We start from the raw sequence: 25,479 nt of genomic DNA on the forward strand, positions 1-25,479 counted from the left end.
CTACCTGTGATAGATACAGATCACCATACGATGTGATCCTCCAGAACCAGAAGGTATCATCAGCCTTGGGAAGAACAAGGCTTTAACCATAGGTCTCTTGTGACAGACTGCTGGGATCCTGGTCAAAGAATGCACAGCATACCTTGATAGGAAGACAAGCTTGGAAATGACTCTGCCTTTGGTCAAAGCTGTCCAGGCTTTGAGGACTTTGCATCCTTATGCACACGTGAATACTGTCCTCCACACACGCTGGTGGAATTCCAGCTTGATCAGGTCCTGCAGTAAACAATAACAATGTCATACTCATCACAATAAACAGAGCATCATTTACTTTTACCACTTCTAGAAACACCTGGATATTTTCTTTATTGTAAAAAATTATAGTAGTAAATTGTAATAGAAATTTCAATAAGTTATTATTTTTTATTATTACATCAGAATGCATTCTAATCCATTGTCCCACGATTATCTTGACTCCAGTGACAACACAGGCTGTGAACAAAGAACGAGAAACAGGAACGGTGAAAGATTCATGGGAGACAGTGACTAACTCGTCATCCATTCACACAACAGGTATCAACTCTTTCAGTCCGATAATTGCATATTATAGACCAGTACATCACAATGATGTATATTTAGAAAATTTATCTTGAAATTCCAAACCTTCCCGAAGCACATTAGGTTACTACCAAAGAACATATATGTACATATTAACAGTGGTCCATGTTAAACTAAACTGAACGATTCAGAACAAATCCTCACAAATCCATTTTTGACAGTGCACTGTTTGTTAAATTCCTACCACAAGTATCAAATTAACACCAAGTTTAACCATGTGAAATTAATTGTTTTCAAGAGTAATTGCAACATTTGAACTCATCATTTACCTTCACAGTTCAAACCACTTTGCTAAATATATCATAAATACCGTTAAGATCTTTTCATTAGAGCTATAGAGGAAAGAAACAGGTTACAGACTTACCTGCCCACATTAGAAAAGTGGGGAGAGAGAGTGAGAGAGGAGAAATAGGGATGGGGGAACTGGAGAAGTTGATGTTAACGTCATCCAGTTGGAGCTTGCCCAGACAGAATATGAAGTGTTGCTTCTCCAGCCTCAGTTTGTCTCAGCCTCAGTTTAATGATAACTTCTGTATATATATATAAAATAGTTCACTTCAAAGTAACTAACCACTTTGGAACATGTGAAGGATATTCTTTTCATTGAATTTATCTTGTTTTACAACTTATTAGTGATAGTCACATAGATTTAAACAAGGTCGGTAGGTCTCATCTCACAAATATGAACACCCTTTTTGAGGCATAAAAGGTAATGGATGATGCTGTGGCAGTAGACATCTGCTTCATTTGACATGATTCCTCATGGCAGGCACTTCCAGAAAGTTAAGCCAATGTGTTTTGGTAATCCAGATACAAGGATGGCTTGGTCATACTATGGATGAGGGCACATTGGTGGAGGGGTCTTATTCTGAATGGAGGCCTGTAACCAGTGAAGTTCCATGGGATCATTGCTGGAACCCCTGTTGTTAGCAACGTAGACAAATAACTTGGATGCTTGCTTGCTTCAACAGCTTGCTTTGTTGGTAGGTGGTCCGATGATCAAGTTTGCAGATGGCACTGAAATTGGCAACGTGGTGGATAGTGAGGAAGTTTGTCAAAATATTTAGAAAGATATGGATCACTTGGACATTTCAGTGGAGAAACAGATGAAATTTAATCTATACAGGAAGTGAGATTATATATTTTGGAACATCAAATGAAAGAGAAAAATATGCAGTAAGTAGTAGAACCATTAAGAACATTGAGGTACGGGGGATCTTGGGGGTAGGGGATAAGATAGAGTTCCCTGAAAGTGGGAGTATAAATAGATTGGGTGTCAAAGAAGGCAGACAACATACTTGGAGATTGGGTACAAAAATAGCAAGTCATGTTGCAGCTGTACAAAATTTTGATGAGACCACACCTGGAAAATTGTGTGTTGTTCTTGTTGCCGCATTTAGGAGAGAGTGCAAAAAAAGGGTCGCCAGGATGGTGCCTGGATTAGAGTATGAGCTACAAGGTGAAGTCAGACAAACTTGGATTCTTTTCTCCGAGTCAGAGCCTAAGAAGTGAATTTAAAAATCTCTGCAAGAGGCATAGATACGGTAGAGCCAGTGTCTTTTTCCCAGCCTGGAAATCTCAGATACCAGAAGATAAAGAGTTAAGGTGAGTGAGGGAGGAAAAACTTAAAGAAGATACACATGGCAATTTTATTTTTAAACGGATAGGGCTACATGCTGGATCTATCTAAATACAATTTAGTTAAAATAGTAATCCTTAAGATTGCTCAATAGAAATTGAATAGAATATATATGAGCAGGGATGTGATGTTGAGCCTTTATAAGGCACTGGTGAGACCTCACGGAGTATTGTGAGTGATTTTGGGCTCCTCACTTGAGAAAAGATCTGCTGACATTGGAGGGCGTTCAAAGGAGGTTCAGAAGGATGATCCTGGGAATGAAACGGTTATCATATGAAGAGTGTTTGACAGCTTTTGGCCTATACTCATTGGAATTTAGGAATTCAAGGGCAAAATCTCATTGAAACATTTTGAATGTTGAAAGGTGTGGACAGAATAGATGTAGAAAGATTGTTTCCCATGGTGGGAAGATCTAGAACAAGATAGCAAAAATTCAAGATTGAAGGGTATCCGCTTAGAAAAGAAATGTGTAAGAATTTCTTTTTCAGCCAGAGGGTGGTAAATCTGTGGAATTTGTTACCATAGGTGGCTGTGGAGGCCAATTCATTGGGTGTATTTAAGGGAGAGATTTATAGGTTCTTGATTACCCAGGGCATCAATGGTGGGCAGTGGGACTGAGCGGGAAAATGGATCAGCACATAATTGAATGCTAGGGCAGACTTGATGGGCTGAATAGCCTGTTTCTGCTCCTATGTCTTATGGTCTTAAGACTCATGAGCAGGCAGGGAACTCGGTAATGTCATTAGTTAGAATGGCATTTTGGTCAACACAGACATGGTGATTTAAGGAGCTCATCCCCGATTTATGTTCCTCATGTTTTAAAAGTATTTCAGTCATTTTAAACAAAGATTTATAAGAATATTAACAAAATGCATTATTGCCTGAAGCAACAGCAAAAGCACCAACAAAAGTTGTTGAGGATCCCTTTTCTTCAAGCAGTTTCGCAACAGACTTTGCCAATGGCACCTCAAAATCACCTTTATCAGCAGAATCCAACCAATCAGCAGAAAGTTCAACAGTGTCATCTCAAAGTACTGCATCAGGTATTGAACCAATCAAACTAATAGAACAATTGCTAATTTCAAACCTAATGAAACAAAATCATTACTCTTTCTTGAAATGTCATCATTTCAAACTTTAAGATCAGTATTTGCATACTGATCTTAAAATACATGATTTGGTTAAAGTATAAATCCATTTTCCAGGTCAAAATAAAGACCATTGTACTGAGAATTTCTCTGAACCAGAACAAGTGTTGGATTCTTAACATCAGAAGCTGTTTTGTTCATTGTAATTACATGACCAATATTGATAATGCAAAATCCAAGCTAGGCAGCATCGTTGGGGAGTGTAACACGGAACGTTCAGATGTGAGAACTTTCTGCAGATGCATCAGTTCTGACAAATATTCCCATTGTTTTCCATTCTTATTTCAAATTTCCACATTGCACATTACTCTGACAAAGATGTTGGCATTCAATCAGAAACTGCAGTAAACTCACCTTCAACATTTCCATTGGTACTTTGTAACAACAAATTGATTCCTTTACCATACACCAGCGTTCAATTACATTGGACACAATTTTTTTTCCGAAAGGTTTGCTTTCGGAAAAAAAATGGAGATTTTGATAGACATCTTCAATGTGACGATATTCACCACGACAAGTAGTTACTTAAACAAAAGCTGTTTTTTAATTATCTTTAAACATGAAAACAGAATTAAACTTTAACTTATCTCTATTAACTTAACTAAACTCAACTTAACCCCCTTCTAAGCGCATGTGTATGTAATGTGTGTGTAAATTTAAGAAAAGTTCTTTGGCTCACAGTTCAATCTCATTTCTCATTCTTCCAAGTTCTCTGGCTGCAGGCAATTCTTATACTGTGCACAGAATTTAACATGCATAAAGTTCACCAGGGTTTGGTGCTCGAAAGGTAAATGTTTTCCACTCAGGAAGGATCTTTGGAAGTTTGCAGAGAGAGATTTGTTGTTCCAGGATTAGTCACCTCAATGTCTTGCTGATGAAACTTGCCTCATCAGGGTTCTCCAGATGATAACCTCTTTGTTTCAGGCTCCCACAGAGTTATTCCACTTATTCCAAGAGAAACATCAGACAGATCGTGCTTTCAGCAATCTGCCACTCTGGAGCTTTCTGTTTCAGTTCCAACAAGCTTCTCCTGCTTGCTTCAGCTGTGACTGTTCAGTCTCTCTCTCATCTTCCAACTGCTAGAAAGCCCATGTGACTCTCTCACTTGCAAAACTCCTTCTCCAGCAAAGAATAGGAGTTAGTCTTTTTGCTGCCATCTGTTGTCTTAGGTAAACAAGACTTCTCCTTAACCTTTGAGTGAGCACTTTGCAGAAAGGTTAGAAGCCTTGTAAATATGTTCAACACAGACGACCTGTCTCCAGTTGATTTATTGGATAACATCATTTCAATTAGCACCTACGTGTGGAATGTGCATAGCATTCTCCATAGTTTGTGTAAAGTTCCTTGAGTATCAATTCTTCAGTATTTCAAATAAGATCTGTTTTAAAATGTGCGTATTTATGTAACCTACTCTAATTTTACCAATTATCTCCCAAATATATATTCCATTACACCAGGGGCAGTGAGAATACTGAATGAACTTCCCTTCAAGGCTCATCTAACACTTTGAGGTTCTACTTTAATAAAACAATACTCATTAATATATGTGTGTGTGTGTGTGTGTGTGTGTGTGTGTGTGTGTGTGTGTGTATATATATGTACTGCATAGTTATCATCTGTCTGGATGTGTGATTTGTCTGGTTGTGTGTTTGCTCATTTTTGCCCCAAAGACTGGAGAATGCTGTTAACTTCTAATTGTACTTACGCAATCAGATAAACTTGAACTTGATGAAGCTCAGCAACAACATTGACTGTCCCAGTCAAAAAAAGAGAATGGAAATCTGAAATAAAAGCAGAAAATGTTGCAAATATTCAGCAGGTCACAGTAACAATTAATATTTCAGATCCAGAATTCTTCATTGGAACCCTGACCATTGAATGTCTCGCTTGTTTCAATGAAATCATGACACATTCTTCTGAACTCAAGTAAAGCCTAATATTATGCAGAATATCCTGAATGAATAATCTCCTCCTCTCAAGAATCAACTTGCAGTGCCAAATTTACTTGCCACATCTTATCTCATCTGGACAATGTTTCAGGTGCTAAAGACAGTTGACGTGGTCTGTTCCATAACTGATCAATTATTAATTGTGCTAAAACTATAGAAGTGGCAGAAATAGATGAATTGTTGGTCTTGGCAATAGAGAGGTAGATACTTGATAAACAAATGAAGAAATTGGGTCTCAACAGTTTCTTGTATCAATATCTGTAGCTACTAATGGAATAGTTATTTTCAATGTTCATTGATCAATTATGTTGATTGTTGGTTGGTGTTGATTCTGGAATATTCTTCATCATCCTTTGGTTGAGAAATTATTTTAAATGCAGAAAGTGGCTAACTGGCAGGACGAGGTATGCATGATTCAATAAATTGTTCTCCTCTGTCACTACAGCTCTGCCCTCTTGCACACTAAACTGTACTAATGGCAAGTGTACTTTTGACTCATTCTCCAAAGAGCCCACGTGCATTTGCAACAAAGGATACCTTTTAGATGAATCAGGCAAGGTTTGCAAAGGTAAGACATGACATGCAACTTTAGTTATTTTGCAAGGGGTAATGAACTGAAGTTATGTTTATCGTGGGAAGGGGGATGCTGATCCACAGCATGTTAGCATTTGCTCTGTCCTCCTGCTGCTGTCAGCTGAAACCACAATTTTAATTTCACATGTTTAATTACTCCAGGAACAATGTAGTGAATTATTGTGCAGAGTAGACATGCTAGAGAGTTTTTAACATTTCCATTCATTCATCAGTCAATTTCCAATTAGATAAATAAACCAAAAGTGGTAAATGTACAGTTATAAAAAAAACAAACTTGAAACAGTAATGAATTTTCAATTACTTCACTGTAATCCCAGAATGGCCTAAGTATCTTGCATCTGCTTATACTTTCCCCTCACGTTCGAGACTCTCTCTTTATACTGATCAGCAATTTTGCCTTCGTTATCATAAACAGCTGGGAAAGACAGAGGGTTTGCTGAAGGGGGGAATTTAAGAAAATTGGAGCAAGATGCAGTGAAAAAAATAAGAGAAGCAACCGAATCAGCAAAATCCACAAGTGCTCCTCCGCATTAACTGAGGAAAGAAAATTAAATTAAATTGCAACACTGGGAGGAAGCCACAGTGGGTGCCGTGAATTAATGTGACTTATTATGGACTGTGACAATGGCAGCAGAGTTTTGGATGAGCTCGGATTTATGGATGCAACACAATGAACATTATCCAGACTGAAGGATGATGGCTTCAGCACCACAGGGACAAAATTGGCATTCTTGATAATAAAGAAGGTATAAAGTTAAATGTTCAGTCCAGAGGCCAAGATGAATCTAATCAATTATGCAATTTTAAAAATTAGACATGCAGTATGGTAACAGGCTGTTACAAGCCAATGTTACCCAATTACACCCAGTTAACCTACAAACCCCATATGTTTTGAAGGGTGGGAGGAAACTGGAGCACCCAGGGAAAACCCATGCAGACACGGGTAGAACATACTGACAACACCGGATTTGAACCCGGATTGATGGTGTTGTAATAGAGTTGCACTAACCCCTATGCTAACCATTCTGCTCTTAATGATAATAAGTTTATGGTCATATAAATTATACAATGCTTATATGCACCAAAATTCTTGCTGTCACCGAACAAGTACTTTGTGGAAAAAAACTAAGAAAGGGGTTGGGATTGGTGGCCTGCACAAGATATTTGTAACTATTTTCAGTTTCCTGATGTTTAACTTGAAAGAAATATGAGATGTTGGACAAATGGTTTAACTACGCAAAGGCAATGACAGGGCAGAATCAAAGGTAGTGGGAGCCCATTAGGACATGTGTCTACACACTGAAGCTTATCCAAAGAGCAGAGGGAAAAAAAGAATAAACAAATTACGTCAAGTGAAATGCGATCTTGATATTTGCATGATTCTATAAATAGTGAAGCCATCAAAATCTGATAATCAAATGGCATCCATGTTTGACAACCTTAACCTAAATCAGTCCAACCATTCCTTTCCACACCTTTCCAATTCTTCTGTGGCTTCACTTCAAAAGAATCAGTTAAATAATTGTATCATCAATCAGAAGCCATTAAGATGAATCTTTAACATGTTGAGTTATGTTTCTAAAAGGATAGTTGTTCTAAAAAGATCCATTCACATAGTCATTTAGCAATTGCCTAATTTCACTTTACTGCAATAGTCTGATTAATATTAGCTTCATCTGATAACAATAATTAATAACTGGGTTGACAAGATACATGAACATAATCTGCTCTTCCAAAAAAAAACAGCTATTAAATATTTTTTGAAGGTCCTAAGTCTCCACCACTCGCAGTTCATTCCCAACATACATCATCCTCTGTGTGGAAAATTTGCCGCCCCTGTCCCTTTTAAATATTTTCCTTCTCACTTTAAATTTATGCCCACTAATTTTAGACTATGCTGTCCTAGGAAACTGGTGTCGGTGCTGCGCAATTGCTCAGCAAAAGAAGGTACAAGGTGTTCCTTCCGTCCGATAGCCTACAGGTCACTTTTGGGCAAGGTGTAGTACCTGTTTAGCTTCCCAGTCAGGGTCACAGAAAGCCATGGATTGCAGATGGTGGGTGGCTTTTACAAGCAGATTCTATAAATTGGAATTTATGACAGTAAAACTAAAATCGCTGGGCAGATTAATCTGCTGATCAATGGTCTGGGTTACCCATCCATAATGGACACTGCAGCTGAAGAAGGCAACGAGAAACCACTTCAATATTTTTCCCTTGTATAATCATGAACTCAACATCGACTATGGTCTCAGCTCAAAGATGGAGCCTTCACTGAAGAAGAACAGGGGAGGCAACCACTACAATTCAGAGGGGCAGAGATTGTGATGGATGGAGAGACATGATCGCCCACGCTGAAGGCCAAGGCACCTGAATGAATGATTTTGGGAAAAAGACTGTGACTACAGAATAATGCATGAAATAGTTGATACCACATAAAAGACGGTCCCTCTATTTTTGGTCCCGGCCTGTCCACCAGAGCTCCTGACACCCTGGCCATAGACCCTCACCTAGCCCCAGGTCACCAGCCAACAGATGCTACCAACACCCTAACCACAGACTCTCACCTAGGCTTAACCTGCCCACCCTTCTGAGCTCCAGACACCCTGATCACGATTTCACACCTCGTCCACCTGCCCACAACACCCTGACTGTGGACCCTTGCCTAGTCCCCAGCCACCTGCTCATCTGACATCCTGAAGCCTCAAATGTGAACTTACCACCCACCCAAGCTCCTGATGCCTCAAATAACACAGGTACTTACTGCAGTCAAAAGTAGCATTCACATAACCATCAAATCCTAAATTTCACCCTAAAATTGATCCACAAAATTTGACTATTACACACATATATATGGTATTCACCTATCCATGACCTTTATGGCTTTATAAACCACTATAAAGTTACTGCTCAAGTCTTCTACCCTCCAAAGTATCTCAGAGGGACAAGATGCAACCTTTACACACCAGAGGACAGGATCAACCCGAGTTTGCTGGATCTGTGAGGCAGCTGCTCTAGCTGAAATACCACAGTCCTTTCCCTTTGATTTTCCTGATGGCTTTGCCATTCAAATTGAAATGGAAACTTAAACATCAGAAATCAAAAAAAATCGAGAGGGATAATTTTAATTCATTAATGAAAAGTTTTGAATAATTACCAGGTTTAGGCCTCTGAACAGCTTTAAGATCAACAAAGATTGTTATATTAATGATCACCTATGAAATTTGTTCATTTCGCTGCCTCCCATTGGAGTTAAAACACACAACTGTAATCTTTAAAAATTAAGCAGAGCTTTTTTTCCCCACTGTAATGAGGATCTGTTAAATTGAACTTTCTTTTACAGAAAAACGATTATTTGATTATGGATATGATTTTGGAGATCAGAAACTCCCTGGAGAATCTCGCGACTTCAACTCTCCAATAATTAACATTCCACAGGGCTTTCCCTTTGGTGATGCATTTTACTACAGATTATATGTATGTCTAACATTTTCCTTTTAAATTTTTAGTTTTGCATTTAAACATTTTTTTCACAAATACGAGCATAAGCCTTTCTAGAAATTTAATTTAGTTCGTTTTGATGTTAATTCGTGTTTAAGATCATGACCAGATAATTTCAATTTTCCAATGGAATACACTAATTACAGAATGATTTTTCTTTATGTATGCAAGGATCATATTCCCATTGTGGCTTATTTGTTAAGGGAATTGCATAACATAGGCCAAATTGGAATTAAAGATCAGTTTATATGCAATATGCTAAAGTGCTGGAGAAACTCAGCAGGTCATCAGCATCTATTGGGGTTGAAGGGTAACCAACATTTCGGGCCTGAACCCTTTGATACAGTATGTCAAGGTTATGTTTTACCTCCTAAATATGTTGCATGATCTGCTGAATTTCTCCAGCAATTTTATATATTGCACTACAACCCCAGCATCTGTCGACTTTCCTGTATAACTCAAGGTCAGTCTATGTACTGGCTAAGATAACTACATTTAGAAAGCCTTGGTTAGATGTAAATTTGCAGGATACATTATCAAATCCTCCTGTTCATGGGCACTCCCAGTGCAGGGACTCATGGGTCCCTAGTGCCTGAAGGGATGCACCGTCATTCTGCACGATTCTCAGCCAGAATCAATGGAATGTGGGATCAGTACATTGATGGAAAACGGACATTAGCCAATGAAAAATAAGAGATGTTAGAAGTTCATGATAGAATGATATTACTTGTTCTTTCATGGAGAATGGTCTTCTAGTGACTGTAAAAACAGCAAATACAACTCTGTATCTTGATCTAGTTTTCAGATAATGGACTGATTATATTCCAAAGTAAGAACAATTTCCTGAAATACACATACTCCAATCCTTTCTGGGGATTTAGACAATATCATTTGAGGATTCCATCAATGATTGCTGTTTTCTGGGACGACGCAGACTTAACAAGAGGAATAGGATCCATCTACTACCAGGTACAAATAATCATTTTTGCACCTATTGGTGAAATAGAAACGAACTACAGTTAATGCTGCAGATGTGCTGCGGTATAACACTAATTAATAGCTCAGAAACAGTGATCAATCATGAATTTATAAGGAGGCATAAAACTACACTACCATTGAGGGTGATTCTTGCATTCAGGCCAGAATGTGATCACCTGTCCCTGACATTTCAGCACCCTGTCGATGCATCCACTAATTTCAACAGCCAGAGTACAAGCACAAAGTATTCCAACAACGACGTTTTCCAATGTCTCACTTTGCAGTCAATATTATTCATTTGAATTATTTTGTTTGAACATGAAACAAAAATGCATCTACATTTATAGATGCAGGAGGAAGTAATCTGTGAAAACCATAAAAAATGTGAAAAATATTTCATGTAACTGTTAAAAATGCTTTATTCCTCTTGAAAATGGATGAATGATAAAGTTAAATATAGACCTCAAAGTAGCATGCTGGTTGCTGAAGCAAACAAAAAAGATTTTTTTTTAGTTAGGACAGTAATTAATGAATTGGGTATTTTGGAAGACAAGTGAACACAATAATTATTAGATTAGGTACAGTGTAGAATACTTGGTAATTTTTTTTAAATTCCGACATACAGCACAGTTACAGGTCCTTTGGGCCCACTAGCCTGTGCCACAAATTAACCTATAACTCCACGTTTTGAATGGTGGAAGGAAACTGAAGCACTCAGAGGAAACCCCACAGACACAGGGGGAATGTACAAACTCCTTACAGAGAGCACTGTATTTGAACATCCGGTCGCTGGTGCTGTAATTGCGCTGCGCTAACGACTGTACTAACCTTGCCATCTCAGTTTTACAAATCACTCTCTACAATAAAAGAGGAGAAAGCTTAATTTTTTTTAAAAACCATTTCAGGTGTATAACTTCCAAACTAGAAATGATGTTCACAGTCAAACATTACAGAATGATCTCAAGAAACAAATCAATGAATACTATGGAGGAGTACAGACCATTTCAAATTTCACCCCCAAATGGGCACTCAAGATCACCTGGGAAAATGTCCTCCCCTTCAATGGATATCAAAATACAGATCTTCAAGGTGTAAGTACTTATTAGTCACCAAATATGTCTGTCATTCTACAGTTTTCATGTTTTTACATCTAGTATTTGGCAATGATTTTTTTGTAACTCGACTGGGAAATTAAATTTCTATAATCCACTTTTTGGATCAACCTTGGATGAAAGAGCCATGCTCATGTCAAGGTACAAAGGTACAACCATACCACATAGTACAACACGCAGCTTTTATTTGAGTCATGCCAGCGGGAATGAGCAGTATTTAGTGCTGGGTAGACAAGGTCACCTCACTAATAGTGATGAATCTCATTCAAAGAACTCAGTCAGAAGGTACGATATTTAAGGTATTTTCTGGCATACAAATTTGTTAAACATTGCTTGGAACTCATTGTTACAAACTTATGTTTTACATCTTGCATATCTTTCTGAAGACTGGAAATGGTTTGATGTCAATCATTTATTCACATATACAAGTTATAATTAAGAGATATCCTCTTGCATACAAATTAACAGAACTCTGGAAGAATTGCTCCCAGTATACATCAACATCCATTATCTGCTGGCCTGATTTCTGGTCTTTAATTAACACATGCAAATAGCTAGTTTCACACTAATATTAAGTCATCGAAGTCAACAATGGAGAGCGAAACCTTTTGGCAGAAACCATACGCACTTTTAAGCTACAGCATCTGGGGAGCCCTCCTGGGACCAAGGTGATTCCTGCACCTTTTAAGCTGCAGGGGGATCGACCCATTAAACTGCCAACCCAGGGATTTAAGGGTGATCCCGTTCCCACGATGGCACAGTAAATGGCATCAGGAACTATTGGTAAGTCTACCCCGCTCCGCCCCCCCCCCACCCCCACTGGCCAACAGTCCCGACCCATCGTCAATCATTAACCCTCAGTCAGTCACCCTCTCCCCATCAGTCACAATCCCCACCATCAATCAGCACCCACCAATCAGTCACCCTCTCCCTGTTAGTCGTGACACCTACCATCAATCAACACCCACCCCGTCAATCACACACCCCCCCCCCCCCCCCCAGCAAAGTTCCACTGGTACGAGCATTGAGCCGTCACAAGCGGAGTGGCATTTGTAGCAGCAGCAGTTTGCGGCCCTCCCACTCTTCCCTCTCTCCCCATGGCAGCGACCCTTCTCCCAGCTGTAGTAGCGATCCCTCTCCCACCCGTGGCATCAATCCCTCTCCCACCCGCGGCAGCGACCCTTGTCCCCAGCTGCGGCAGCGACTCCTCTCCCCAGCCGCGGCATCGACCTCTCTCCCACCTGCAGCAGCGACCCCTTCAACCCTGGGCCCCGCATCAGCAAACCCTCTCTCACCCCCCTCCCCCTGATCACCCACAGATACTTCAGCTAGGGTCTCTCTGAGAGACCAGCGCGCAAGCGCTGACATCACAGGAGTAACCGGGTTGGCTATTTTGCTGTTCAAGCCACCGGAGGACGTATCCTGGTTAAGTTTATCTGGGTTCCCTGACTACCTCTGAGGGAGGTCAGAGACCCAGTTGAATGGGGCCATGGTAACTAGGTCGGACCCTTTCAAACTGCTGTGTGAGTGGGGCGCTAACTGGGCACATTGCCCAGTTATCCTCATTTTACATGGCAGCTTGAAAGGGCCTAATATTACAATGGGACTGGGTTGGAGTCACAGGGTGTGTTCTACAGCCTTTGACAATTCAAATTGCGTCTGACAGATAGTGGAATCAATCAGCTGCGTTTGGGTGGGAAACCGATTTATGAATGGGCTGCCTGTTGATAGATCGTTGACTTGGTCGGTTGTCAGTTAGCACTACTATGTTAAAGATATTAAGGAAGGCATTAAGGATTCTGGAGCCTGGGGGGGGGGGGGGTGGGCGGGGTGGGGTGGCGGTGGTCGGGGTTTTGTGATTGCTCTTAGATTTTTTTTTAATATAAACAGATTTACTCAAGTATTACGTGAATTAGAGAGCATGAGCTGTAAGGAGAGGTTGGACAAACTTGGGTTATAAATTTAAATTTAGACATACAGCCCAGTACCAGGGCCATCTGATCATGAGCCATGCCACCCAAATACCCTAAATAACCTACAACCCTTATATTTGGGAGGAAACCAGAGCACTCAAAGGAAACACATGCAGACACGGGGAGAACATACAAATTCTTTATAGACAGCGCCAGATTCAAACCAGGGTACACAAAATGAATTTCTAAAATTTACTTGGCACAGAGTAAAACATTTCATTGCATTTAATCAAATGTTCTAGTTATTTTAGCTACACAAAATAAACTAGGATAAATAGATCAATACACAAAAGTGCTAGAGAAACTCAGCAGGTCACCCAACATTTTTTATGTTGCAAAAATAGGTAACCAACATTTTGGACCTGACCCTTTTGTCAAGGTATGAGCAGGCACCTGAGTAAGGTACAGGGAGGAGCACAGGTCCACAGTCATAGAGTCATAAGGGTGGGAGGGCAGAAGAGAAAAGAACCTGGGAAGTGACAGGGGAAGGGGATAGTTCTCTGAATGGAGAGGGAAGGGGATGGGGATCTGGAAGAAAGGGGAAAAGGATAGAGAGAGAGACAGAGAGAGACAGAGAAAGAGAGAGAGAGACAATCAGAAACTGGAGAAGTTGATGTTAATGCCATCCAATTGGAGGGTGTCTAGATGGAAAATTAGGTGTAGTTCCTCCAATTTGTAGGTGGCCTCAGTTTGGCAGTGCATGAGGCCAAGAACAGTCATGTCTGTGTGGGAGTGGGACATGGAATTGAAATGGTTGGCCATTGGGAGAATCCCCACCCACCCCGCCCATTGCAGTTGAAGCTGTTCAACTAAATGATCTCCCAGTCTTTGATGTAGAGGAGGCCACAAAAGGAGTACCAGATACAGTAGATGTCCCTGTAGATTCACAAGTAAAGTCTTGCTTCACTTGGAAGAGCTCTTAGGGCCACTGAATGGTGTTGAGGGAGGAGGTGTGGGCACATGCAGCATTTCCTGTGGTCACACAGGTAGGAGAAGATTAGTGTGAAGAGTGGACAAGAGATAAATAGATAATATGTCCTTTGAAATTCTAAAATGTCACCTGTTTCCCATGAGGTACTGCAGGATATACCCAAAAGGAATAAACCTTGGCAAGACCACACATGCCATTTCACTTTGCATCACCCACTAGCTATTCTTCGTGTGTCATGCCACACAATTAATTTGAGAAAGTTTCCTGAAGTGTCTTCTGCGCAATAAAACCTAATCATCTCTAACAAGTTAATTAAGAGCTATGCAGACACCTCGTGGTCCACGTCCAACCCCAGCAATGGAGGCCTCCTGTTTAGTCTGGACTGGTCTTCCATTCTGGTCACCCATGAGACCAGGATCTGAAGCTCGCATTAGGACTATTACTTGTGCAAAACAAAGACTCAATATCAATTTCATGCCAATAAGCAAAAATGATTCCTAAGCAATTTCAGTGTATTCCCATCCCAGCATTCAGACTGATGCCCATTATGTTCCAAAACACTCTGCCATATGCTATTAGTATAGTTTAAATCCATAGCATAAAGTGCACAAATACCAAATACACATGCAATACTTTTCTTCTAAATACTGGTCTACTCTCTCCTTCCAAACTCCTGCTCTATCAGTGTATATTTTCCATTTAAATTTCCATAAATAGTAAAATGAGTGTTTTTTTTTCTTTATCCATGTAGACCAACACGTACCAAGCAGTTCTGTTAACTGATGGGATATTTTCATTCTGTTTAATTCAATTTAAAGAAGATGGTATGAACTGGAAATATGACACCAAGCCCTACTATAAAAATGATGCTCTCATGGGATATTACAGGTAGCTATAATTACCTGCTTCTAACAAAGCAGGTCCACAAATATGCAAATATTGATGTATATAACCATCTGTGAATAAGCGTTAAGTGCATTCCTCTTCTGTGAATGTCACTACTTTAATTTTCCAGTACCCTTTCTATTTCATGAAGGTCCCGTCTGAATTCTACTTCAATGGTTGCCTTGCTAATTAATGCCTTTTGGTTTTACTTGCAGTGCTTCCTTGGCATCATATTGGGATTCAAACACATTTCTAGCCTTCAATGACCCCCACACCAGATTTAATGTACCTCCTGAAAAAATCTACCGACCAGATAAGTACCCTGGGTTTCAAACAGGTTTGTTGCTCTTGAATATTTGTTTAAATCCAGTCTTAATTGAAGATTTGGATGATCAAATATTTTACAATGTAATTTTTCAAAAATCTTTGAAATGTCTTTAGAACTGTATTAAATAAGCATGATTCAATATACTTATAGAAAGCTACAATATATAAGTCTATTTTCAACTCTATCTGAAAGGATAATCAATGACAAGACCATAAACCATTTCTCACTCACCATTCTTCCTTGTGTCATGCTATAGAATAACCAAATGTATAATCAATGCAGTTAAACCCAATGATTTCTAACTTGTTAACCAAGAGCTGTGCAGAACCAAGTACAATCCCAGCAGTTCATTGACCAGAACTGCTGGGATCGAAAGGGTAGCTCCTAAAGTTGAAATGTCTGGCTGGCAACTGACCTACATCTGAAGGCATCACTGGTGGGGAAGGGAAACATTAGCCCACAACAATCACTTCACCTGACTTGTGCAAAGCTGAGTAGAAATTAGGCTTTAAAATAAAGATGTTTGGCATTTGCAGCCCACAACATGTGGTGCATTTCCTCACTGAGTGAATGCAAGTTTTTGATCCAGAGAAGTTAACATGAATGTCATATCTGAATTTGATTTCCCTCACAGTGACAAAATATTACTCTTTACGTTTATGAATGGTATGTGTGCTGTAAGAGAGGATATTATGCAATATTTCTCTTGAGGTAAAGAAATTAAAAATGAATATCAATTTCAACAGGATGATACTTCTAAATTATGGGTAATAATGAAAGGACTCGTCCTTTGTCCCAAGTCTTGTTCTCTTCAAATGTACTTATCGAGAATAGCTTCTTAAATTTTTTTTTTAATTAGACAAACAGCACTGTAACAGGCCAATTCGGCCCTCCAAGTCCGTGCCTCCCAAATTACACCCCAATTACCTACACCCTGCTATGTTTTTATATTTTATCTAGGATATACTATTCAAAATTTATTTACAGGCAAAAATGGACGGTGGGCTTACCGACTTGAAGCTAATGACAATTCCACTGTAAACCCAAGACAAAAATGCTTGGACTGGTATTCAAGTGAACTGGAGCCGGCCAAGGTTTCCACCCCTTGCCCCTGCTCATTTTGGCAAGCTAGATTTGACAACAGCTTTACATGGGGATGGTCCATTTATTATTATGGATTTAGTGTTAAAGAATCTCAAGGTAATGTTTAATAATTCTTATCTTGTGACTATGTTATAATATAATAATAATGCAATATTAAACATTTCTCTGTCTAAGCAATTGAAATATTTGAGAGCTTCCATATAATTGTTGACAACTCAGTGGAATAAAAATAATGAAGACAATTTAACAGCGGGAGTTCAGCGGAAGTTACATTGAACGTCTGCCTCAAATAAAGCAAGTAACACATCATCAGGCTATTTAGCACTGGTGTTTATTGTCTAAATTAGGCTCTCACTCCCATTTATCTCATTACCAGTGTGACTTTTATGATCTGCCTCCCTCTCATTCGAAATTAATTAAAAGAAGGAAAATAACAATGGTGCTGGAAATCTGAAATAACATTACTGGAAAAACAGCAGTTCACCTGTCATTGTTCTGTTGAAAGATCAGCAATTTTGATGCATGACTTTTTTTTCACCCCAAAGGTACCTTCAGAATTGCTGAGCATTTGCTGGTTTTATTATTATGGGTTGCATTTTATTGCAGCCAGAATTTATGGTTTGTTATCAATTCAGTATATGGGTGATTCTTTGACTATTAATTATTACAGGGGCATTCTGAAGCAACTTAGAAGTCAGAAGGGCAAGGAGTTCTAAAAGTTTCAGTTTTGAGAAAATTAAAAATATTACCTGGAAACTGTACTTTTATTAAGTTTTATTTTGGTTTAGAATACTATTGAGATTACTATTTGAAGGTATACCAGAACACTTGGACAGAAAACAATTTAAAACTAATGGTATCTTATTCAGGCAGATTCAAACATGAGCATCTATCCAAAACTTGGGACAGTGACGATCATGGTCAACTCTAAATTTTGTTTCTCCTGAATGACAAACTATTAATAAAGTGTGTAATTGAATGAAGAAGATCTTGAACAATAGAACAGTTAGAGGCATAAGAGACTGCAGATGCTGGAATCCTGAATTTTTAAAAAAAACAAATTTTGGAGGAACTCAGCCTCTGCGGGGAGAAAGAAATGGTTGACTTTTTGGATGGAAGCTCTGGATCAAAACACAAACTTCTTGATCAGATAACCCAGATGGGTGGGTGTGGAAGTTAAGTACAACTATTTAGAAAGGATTGTGGGTTAAGTTATAGGACTAACAACCAGTGTGCTGGACCATTGAACCAGAGACACTACTTCATATCCCACTGGGGCAGCTGGGGAATGAAAATTCAATTAACAAAATATATCTGGAACCCTAAAAATAGCTACTTATGCTTGTCATATCCATGAAACTACCAATTAAGCTTCAAGTGTTTTGATAACGCCTTTTAGGTCACAAATTCCAACATTATCAGCGATGTCCACATTCCTTGAACTCCTGAGTGGGTTCAACAGAATGGTTACCAGCACAAGTGGGCTTGAATTCCAAGAAAAGGCTAGTAGGCTGGGTCTTTTTACCCTGGAGCATGAGGCTGAGGAGGGTAGGGAGGAGGGAGGAGGGGGAAGGGACAATTTAGAGGTTTATAAAATCATGAGTATAGATAAAATAAATAGTCATAGCCTTCCTCCTTCTCTCCCGTGACCCCCCCCCTCCAAATGTAGAGGAGTGCAAGATTCGAAGTCATAATTTTACAGTGTGAGGAGAAAAAAATTTAAAAGGTCCTGAGGGGCACCTTCTTCATACAGAGGGTGATTGGTCTATGGTACAAGCTGCCAAGGAAGTGTAGAAATAGGGGGAATAGTACATTCAAAATACATTCAAACAGGCACAGAGATAGGAAAGATTCAAAGGGGATATGGCCTGAACACCGGTAAATGGAATTAACTTGGTCAGTGTGGACAGGTTGAGCCAAAAGCTCAGTGTCTATGTGCAGAAATGCTGAGGAAATCAGCCAGACTCGCAGCGTCCATAGGAGGTAAAGCTATAATACCAACAATTTGGGCCTGAGCCCTTCTTCAAGGTAAAAGCAAAGATTAGGAAGACATTAGAATGAAGACTGAAAAATGGGAAGGGGAGGGATCCAGACCTATAGCCAAAAGGTGTTAATTGGATATGATAAGAGGAAAGGTGAGAATTGGTGTTGGCTCCATGAAAGGAGATAAAGGAAGAGAGAGGGACACACAGAAGTGGAGAAAAGATGACAGGGGAAAGAAGGAGTTGGGGGAGGGGTATAATAAAAACTGGATGTTGATGTCATCCAGTTGGACGTTGCCCATGTGGAAGATGAGATGTTGTTCCCCAATTTAAACTATCTGGCTGTGCGTGGGACCATGGACAGACATGTCAGCAAGGGAATGGGAAGGGGAATTGCAATGAGTCCATACTGGGAGATCCATGATAAGTTGGATGCTGCGACACTGGCTGAGTTTGTCCAGCATTTCCGTGTTTTTACTACAATCACAGCATCTGTAGACTTTCGTGTTTCACCCTGTCTCTATGCTGTAGAACTCGGTTAATCAAAAACTAAACAATAACTTCTTAGACATTAAATATAAAAATTAGTTTGAGTCATAACAAACTGTAACTTCCATTAGACAACTGAGACAGGAGACTGTGGAAGTGTTCTATACCCATACACGATAAACCACACTTTTGTGTGCCAATCAGGCCATGGAGTTCCAAATGTGTAACCATGAAAAAAAATAGATTGATCAACTTCTGGACACTAAGGACATCATGGGGTTAGAGGGATGTGTAACTGGAGTCAGGGTAAAAGATCAGCCACGATCTTGAAGAATAGATATGCTCAAAGGGACCATTCTTAGTTCTACTTCTCATGTTCTTCAAAAATGTTCTGAATGGAACTTCTCAATTCTCTTCATTGTAACCTATCCTTTTCTAGATGATTCAGGGAGGGATTGTACATTAATAATCCTCACCTGAGATATCAAATGACCAAAAATAATCTTGTTTTAATTAAAATTTCCAGCATTATACATCACGATGCAAAGCAGATTTCCTAACCAAGATGGTTCTGGGCTGAGGTGTTATTATTCATGGACCTCTGGTTTAATCTATGGTGAGAAAGAAAAATTTATTCCAACCCCATGGATGTACTTTAATTGGTGGTCTTGGTGGTGGAGAAGTTGGAGATATTATCAAGAGCAGTGGAACAATTTTTGGAACCATGTCTTACCACAGCTGCGAAATCAATACCAAGGTATGAAAAAGACTGACTACTTAAAATAATCTTTTTAAATTTTGACCATCCAATCCAAGTACAGTAAAATCCCTGATATCCAGAATTCAAGCAACTACCATCCACAAGCAATCAGCAAAAAAAGGTGAAGTAAGTAAATAAATAAATAGATGCACAAACAGAATAGCATAGCATAAATAATGTAAATAAAGGTTTAAAAAATATACAGCCCCTTGTTGAAGATGGGAGCAAATATTCAACTGGGAGCATCCCAGTCAAGCCCTGCCCACAGCAACTGTTTGAATAAAATGGTGATCCCCAGGATGAATGTCACTGGGGCGATGCTCCCAAAGTGACTCCTTATCCCTGCCTAGTAATCTTTATTAGTATATTATTGAGTATAATGTTTTAGTAAAGGTTTATCTGTAAACTTGGGGGGGGGTTGTTAATTATGATGATGGCATGGTTCGCGCAGTGGTGAGGGCAAAGCTGTTACCATGCCTGCAACTGGGGTTCAAGTTTTAATTTAAATTTTGTAAATTCCTGAAATTACTTGATTAAAGTGAACTTAACATAATTAAGGACAACAATACTGATTTTTTTTTCCAAATTACATTTTGTACTGTCTTTTTTTTGTCTTTAAAAACTGTTGAGTATGTCTCAGGCAACTGTAAAATTCACATATCTGGTATCCACAATGCCCGTAGATGCTGGATGCCGGGGATTTTATGCCACATTGACCACCGCCAGTGGGCTGATATCGCCTCAAACCGTGCATCTTGGCGCCTCACAGTTCGGCGGGCAGCAACCTCCTTTGAAGAAGACTGCAGAGCCCACCTCACTGACAAAAGACAAAGGAGGAAAAACCCAACACCCAACCCCAACCAACCAATTTTCCCATGCAACCGCTGCAACCGTGTCTGCCTGTCCCGCATCGGACTTATCAGCCACAAACGAGCCTGCAGCTGACGTGGACATTTACCCCCTCCATAAATCTTCGTCCGCAAAGCCAAGCCAAAGAACAATATCCATGTACATAAGTTATGGATAAAGCAGCAAGCAATTGAAACCATAAAAGGCACGTCCAAAAGGTGGACAATTAAACTAATGACATGAGAAAAAATATCCACGGCATTTAATCTCCATCCTTAACAATTATTCAGCCAAGCTGATGCATTTGCAAACATTTTATTTGCAGACTAGCACACTTTGTCAGACCACACCAATTGCATTGATTTTAAAATGTGAACTTAGTTCATCCTGGAAACAAAAGCATGCCCCTTTTGAATTACTTCTAATCATCAAAATGACTAAACAAGTAAACCGAGCCAACACATACTATTATTCAGTAAGTTCATTCACATTCATATATGCCATGCAAAGAACATATGAAAAAAGGTACAGTGTACAATAATCATTGTCCTCAAAATCCACTAGATCATTAACATGAGCAAAGTGGCAACCAGAGGAGGTCAAGGTTTTGGAGTCTATCACATGGCTTATGTTTCCACAAAGGCTAAAATCCTTGCTCTAAACAGATGCAAGGATTGGTCAACAATGTCGTGGTAGACTGTCTAAGCTTAGATCTTTTAGATCAGTCTGTCTGAATGGCTGCCATTCTTTCTCCACCCAGGTACCATGTCTAGAATCTATCCCAATCTCAACACGTATGGTAGAATGTTGTCTTCAGCATTTTCACTTTTGGTTCCTGTTTAGAAATGGAAGTTGATCCATACAATGACTGCTGCAGAGATTCTGGTGACGATTACTACTGTGACCTCTACCGACAGAAGAGACCCTTGGATTTCTGTTTAGGATACATTCCACCACAGATAGGTGTGTGACTTTAACCAGGTCTAATTAACATATACTAGTAAATGTAAGGATTTGATCCATATCATCTTGGGCATTTCATGTGCTTTGTCACCTTTGAAGTAAATGTTGGGAGGTTAGAGATTAGAGTAGGATATATAGCATCCCCAACCCTATTGCACTATTTAATGAGTCACTTCTTGATCTAAATTTATATGCTTCCATTTCCCTCATAATATCTTACAGTTTTGGATTTGCAAAAAAACATTTAATTGAGCATCAATTGCCCTTTGTTCCAAACTACCATCATGAATTGTCAGTAAAAGATTTCATAATTTCACTCCTGAAAAGACCGCTTTCCTCCATGCCCAATTGTAAAAGTGGCCCTGAAGTTGCTTGATAAACAAACATGAATATAACTGCAATTAAAGAACTTTTATTTAACTTAGCCAAGCATGAGAACTCCATTTCACCAAGAAGCATTACCACAAGCAGCTAGTCTCACCCCAAGAGAGTCCGCCTCATGGTTTACAGGGTTGCATATTTATACAGCCCCCAAGTTTATACTACCACAAGCAGCTAGTCTCACCCCAAGAGAGTCCGCCTCATGGTTTACAGGGTTGCATATTTATACAGCCCCCAAGTTTATACTACCACAAGCAGCTAGTCTCACCCCAAGAGAGTCCGCCTCATGGTTTACAGGGTTGCATATTTATACAGCCCCCAAGTTTATACTACCATAAGCAGCTAGTCTCACCCCAAGAGAGTCTGCCTCATGGTTTACAGGGTTGCATTTTTATACAGCCCCCAAGTTTATACTACCACAAGCAGCTAGTCTCACCCCAAGAGAGTCCGCCTCATGGTTTACAGGGTTGCATATTTATACAGCCCCCAAGTTTATACTACCACAAGCAGCTAGTCTCACCCCAAGAGAGTCCGCCTCATGGTTTACAGGGTTGCATATTTATACAGCCCCCAAGTTTATACTACCACAAGCAGCTAGTCTCACCCCAAGAGAGTCCGCCTCATGGTTTACAGGGTTGCATATTTATACAACCTCCAAGTTTGCAAAACATTTGAACAGACTGCTCAGACAAGTACATGTTTCTTAGAATTCTCTTGGAATTCATTTATCTGATCCAAGGTGGCCAATCCCACCATAGGTTCAATAAGTATTTTTGCCCAATCTATCCTTCATTAGCATTCTTATCTCCACTGTAAGATAGTAATTGCAAGTAATTATAATTATTTTTTTTTATATTCTATGTTCTCTTTGTACTTTGTTGCTGTGAATAGTTCCCTCAAGGCCATGTTTCTGTCTCTTAAGCAAGTCTGCGATCTTTGCTTGTACATATTTCTCACAACATTGTTTTAGATATTTTTCACCTGTGACGTGCTGTGACTTCCACTTTGGAAGTAAAACATGAAAATCTGCAGACACTGACCGGGATTGAAGGAAAAACATAATGCTATAGAAACTCAGCAAGTCAAAGAAAAATAAAGATACATAACCAACATTTTGGGCTTGAGCCCTTCATCAAAGTTTTAGGCTTATGTATCTTTATCTTTGCTATATAAAGTACACTGTTTGACCTGCTGAGTTTCTTTAACTTTGTGTTTTGACTTCCAGATGGTCTTCAAGTGAGTTGAATGATAGAGCAATGTAGGTGACTCTTTATAACTGTCGAAGGTTGTATGATGTCACACTGAGTAATAATGAAAGGAATGCAGCTAGCTTTGTTCATCCAGTCAACATTTTAAAACTGCCATTTTGATTCCCTTCTTTCATCATTCCGTTATCATTTTTAGCTGGATGCTTCACCAATGCAAATTATTATTTCTTGAGCTACTCTGATGCTTTTCCTGGTGCTTTAAAAACTAGTAATATATTCCAAACCAAAGACATCTAAATTCCACAAAATTGACTGCTAACTTTACACAAGCTTTGCTCTTTGTCTCTTTACCAAATATCATACTAGTACATTTTTAATACATTCTTTCCAAGGCAAATACATTCTTTCTCAGCTGTAATGACATGTATGGGCCATTGTACTGCAGAGTCTGGGCGGAATTTTGTAAATCAACAGCTTTGACTCACTTGTAACCCCTAGAAATAAAAAGCTCGCACTCCATTAGCCTCCTTGCTTATTTTCTGCAACTGTCCATGGTGGTTGAGTGGCCTACATGAACCCTTTGAGTTGCTTTGGATCTCACATCTTCTAGCATTTTACCACTTGGAAAACTGTACTTTAATATTGAAACACAAACTAACATTTTCCTACACTACTAGACTCTATCTGTTTACTCCTTCCTCTTCATGTAATAACATTTCTGTAATAGACTGTTTTCAACCTTGCAACTTCCAAAGTTGCCAGCTCCATTATTGGTAAAGTTGTACCCGGCTTTCTATCCCACCATCCAAGTTGTTTGCAAATAATAAGTTGTTGCAGCCAAAGTAAATCATTGGGAACACCTCCAGTCCTGTCAGTATTAATGCTTCTGTTTCTCTAATCAGCTAGCTTTCTTTGTATTCATAAGCTTTATCATTGTTTTTTTTTGGAAATTTTTGGGGGTTTTACTTTTAAAGAGTTAGGCTTTTGCATAGTAGAGGATAGGGTTATGGAAAAAAAGGCAGGTAGGTGGAGTCGAGTTCATGGCCGGATCAGCCATGATCTTAATGAATAGTGAAGCAGACTCAACAGGCCAGATGGCCAACTCCTGCTCTTATTTCTTATGTTATTATACTCCTTGTATATTTGTGTGTCTATCTAGAACCCTCTTAAACACTGCTATCATACCTGCCTCCACCACTAACTTTGGCAGCCCATTCCAGTAATCTATCACTTACTCTGGAAAAAAAAATTTGTCTCATGCACATCCTTTAAGCTCCCTCCCCCCTTCACGTTAAATATACATCCTCTAGTATTTGAGTGGTCTTTGCTTTTAGTCACAGACTAATACATTTCCAACAATAGATGTCAGGTGAATGGGTCCATAATTCTCTAGCTTTTCTCTCTCAATTACTTTTTTAAATACTGTGGTTCTATGCACTATTTTACAATTCACCTCATTTTAGAATATTTAATCCAAATAATTATTTATGAGAGTTTGTTAACTTACCAGGTTTCTTCTTTGGAGACCCTCACGTGGTGACCCTGGATGGGGTACAATATACGTTTAATGGTCTGGGCGAATTCATCTTATTAAACGTTAAAGATGAAAACGGTACAGTGACATTCTGCTTACAGGGACGAACCATCAGAGCTGGAGAAAATGGAACATCACAGGCAACCGTCTTTGTAGCACTGGCAGCACAAGGATCCAAAGGAACAAAGGTGATTATTGTTGGTTATTAGTCATTCACAGAAAGCTGCAAAATTTTAGCAGGCTAAATGGCAATCATCTTCTCAAGTCCTGGTCACTAGGTCCAGGTTCTTCTCATCCTCCTCTCTGTGTTAAAGTGAATTGTCTGTTCATGAATCAGAATGCCCTCTTTTTCAAGCAAATAAATATTCAGTCTAACTTTGCCAATTAGAAGTTTCATTGGAACCATATTTCCTGGAAAATCTACTTGATTCACTTTTGATTGGTAGGATTGAGAATCTTCTCCCTGAAAACCAGATCCTTCTGGGTCAAATGATGTAGACTTTTAATAAGTGTTAAATTATACTAACAACACCTATTTCTGAGTAAAATAAAATAA

The 25,479-nt window shown here is 39.3% G+C and overlaps 1 protein-coding gene across 1 annotated transcript in view; it reads left to right on the forward strand.

The window, feature by feature from the left end:
- Positions 1-5,156, forward strand: part of LOC138743598 (serine-rich adhesin for platelets-like) — a 32,534-nt gene extending 27,378 nt beyond the window's left edge. Inside the window, exons 19-21 of the mRNA XM_069899112.1 lie at positions 439-573; positions 3,145-3,300; positions 5,119-5,156. Of these exons, the coding sequence (XP_069755213.1) occupies positions 439-573; positions 3,145-3,300; positions 5,119-5,156 (329 nt within the window). The remainder of the gene's footprint in view (positions 1-438; positions 574-3,144; positions 3,301-5,118) is intronic.
- The last annotated feature ends 20,323 nt before the right edge of the window (positions 5,157-25,479 follow it).

This window comes from Narcine bancroftii, chromosome 9, assembly GCF_036971445.1.
Source record: "Narcine bancroftii isolate sNarBan1 chromosome 9, sNarBan1.hap1, whole genome shotgun sequence".
Lineage (NCBI taxonomy): Eukaryota > Metazoa > Chordata > Chondrichthyes > Torpediniformes > Narcinidae > Narcine > Narcine bancroftii.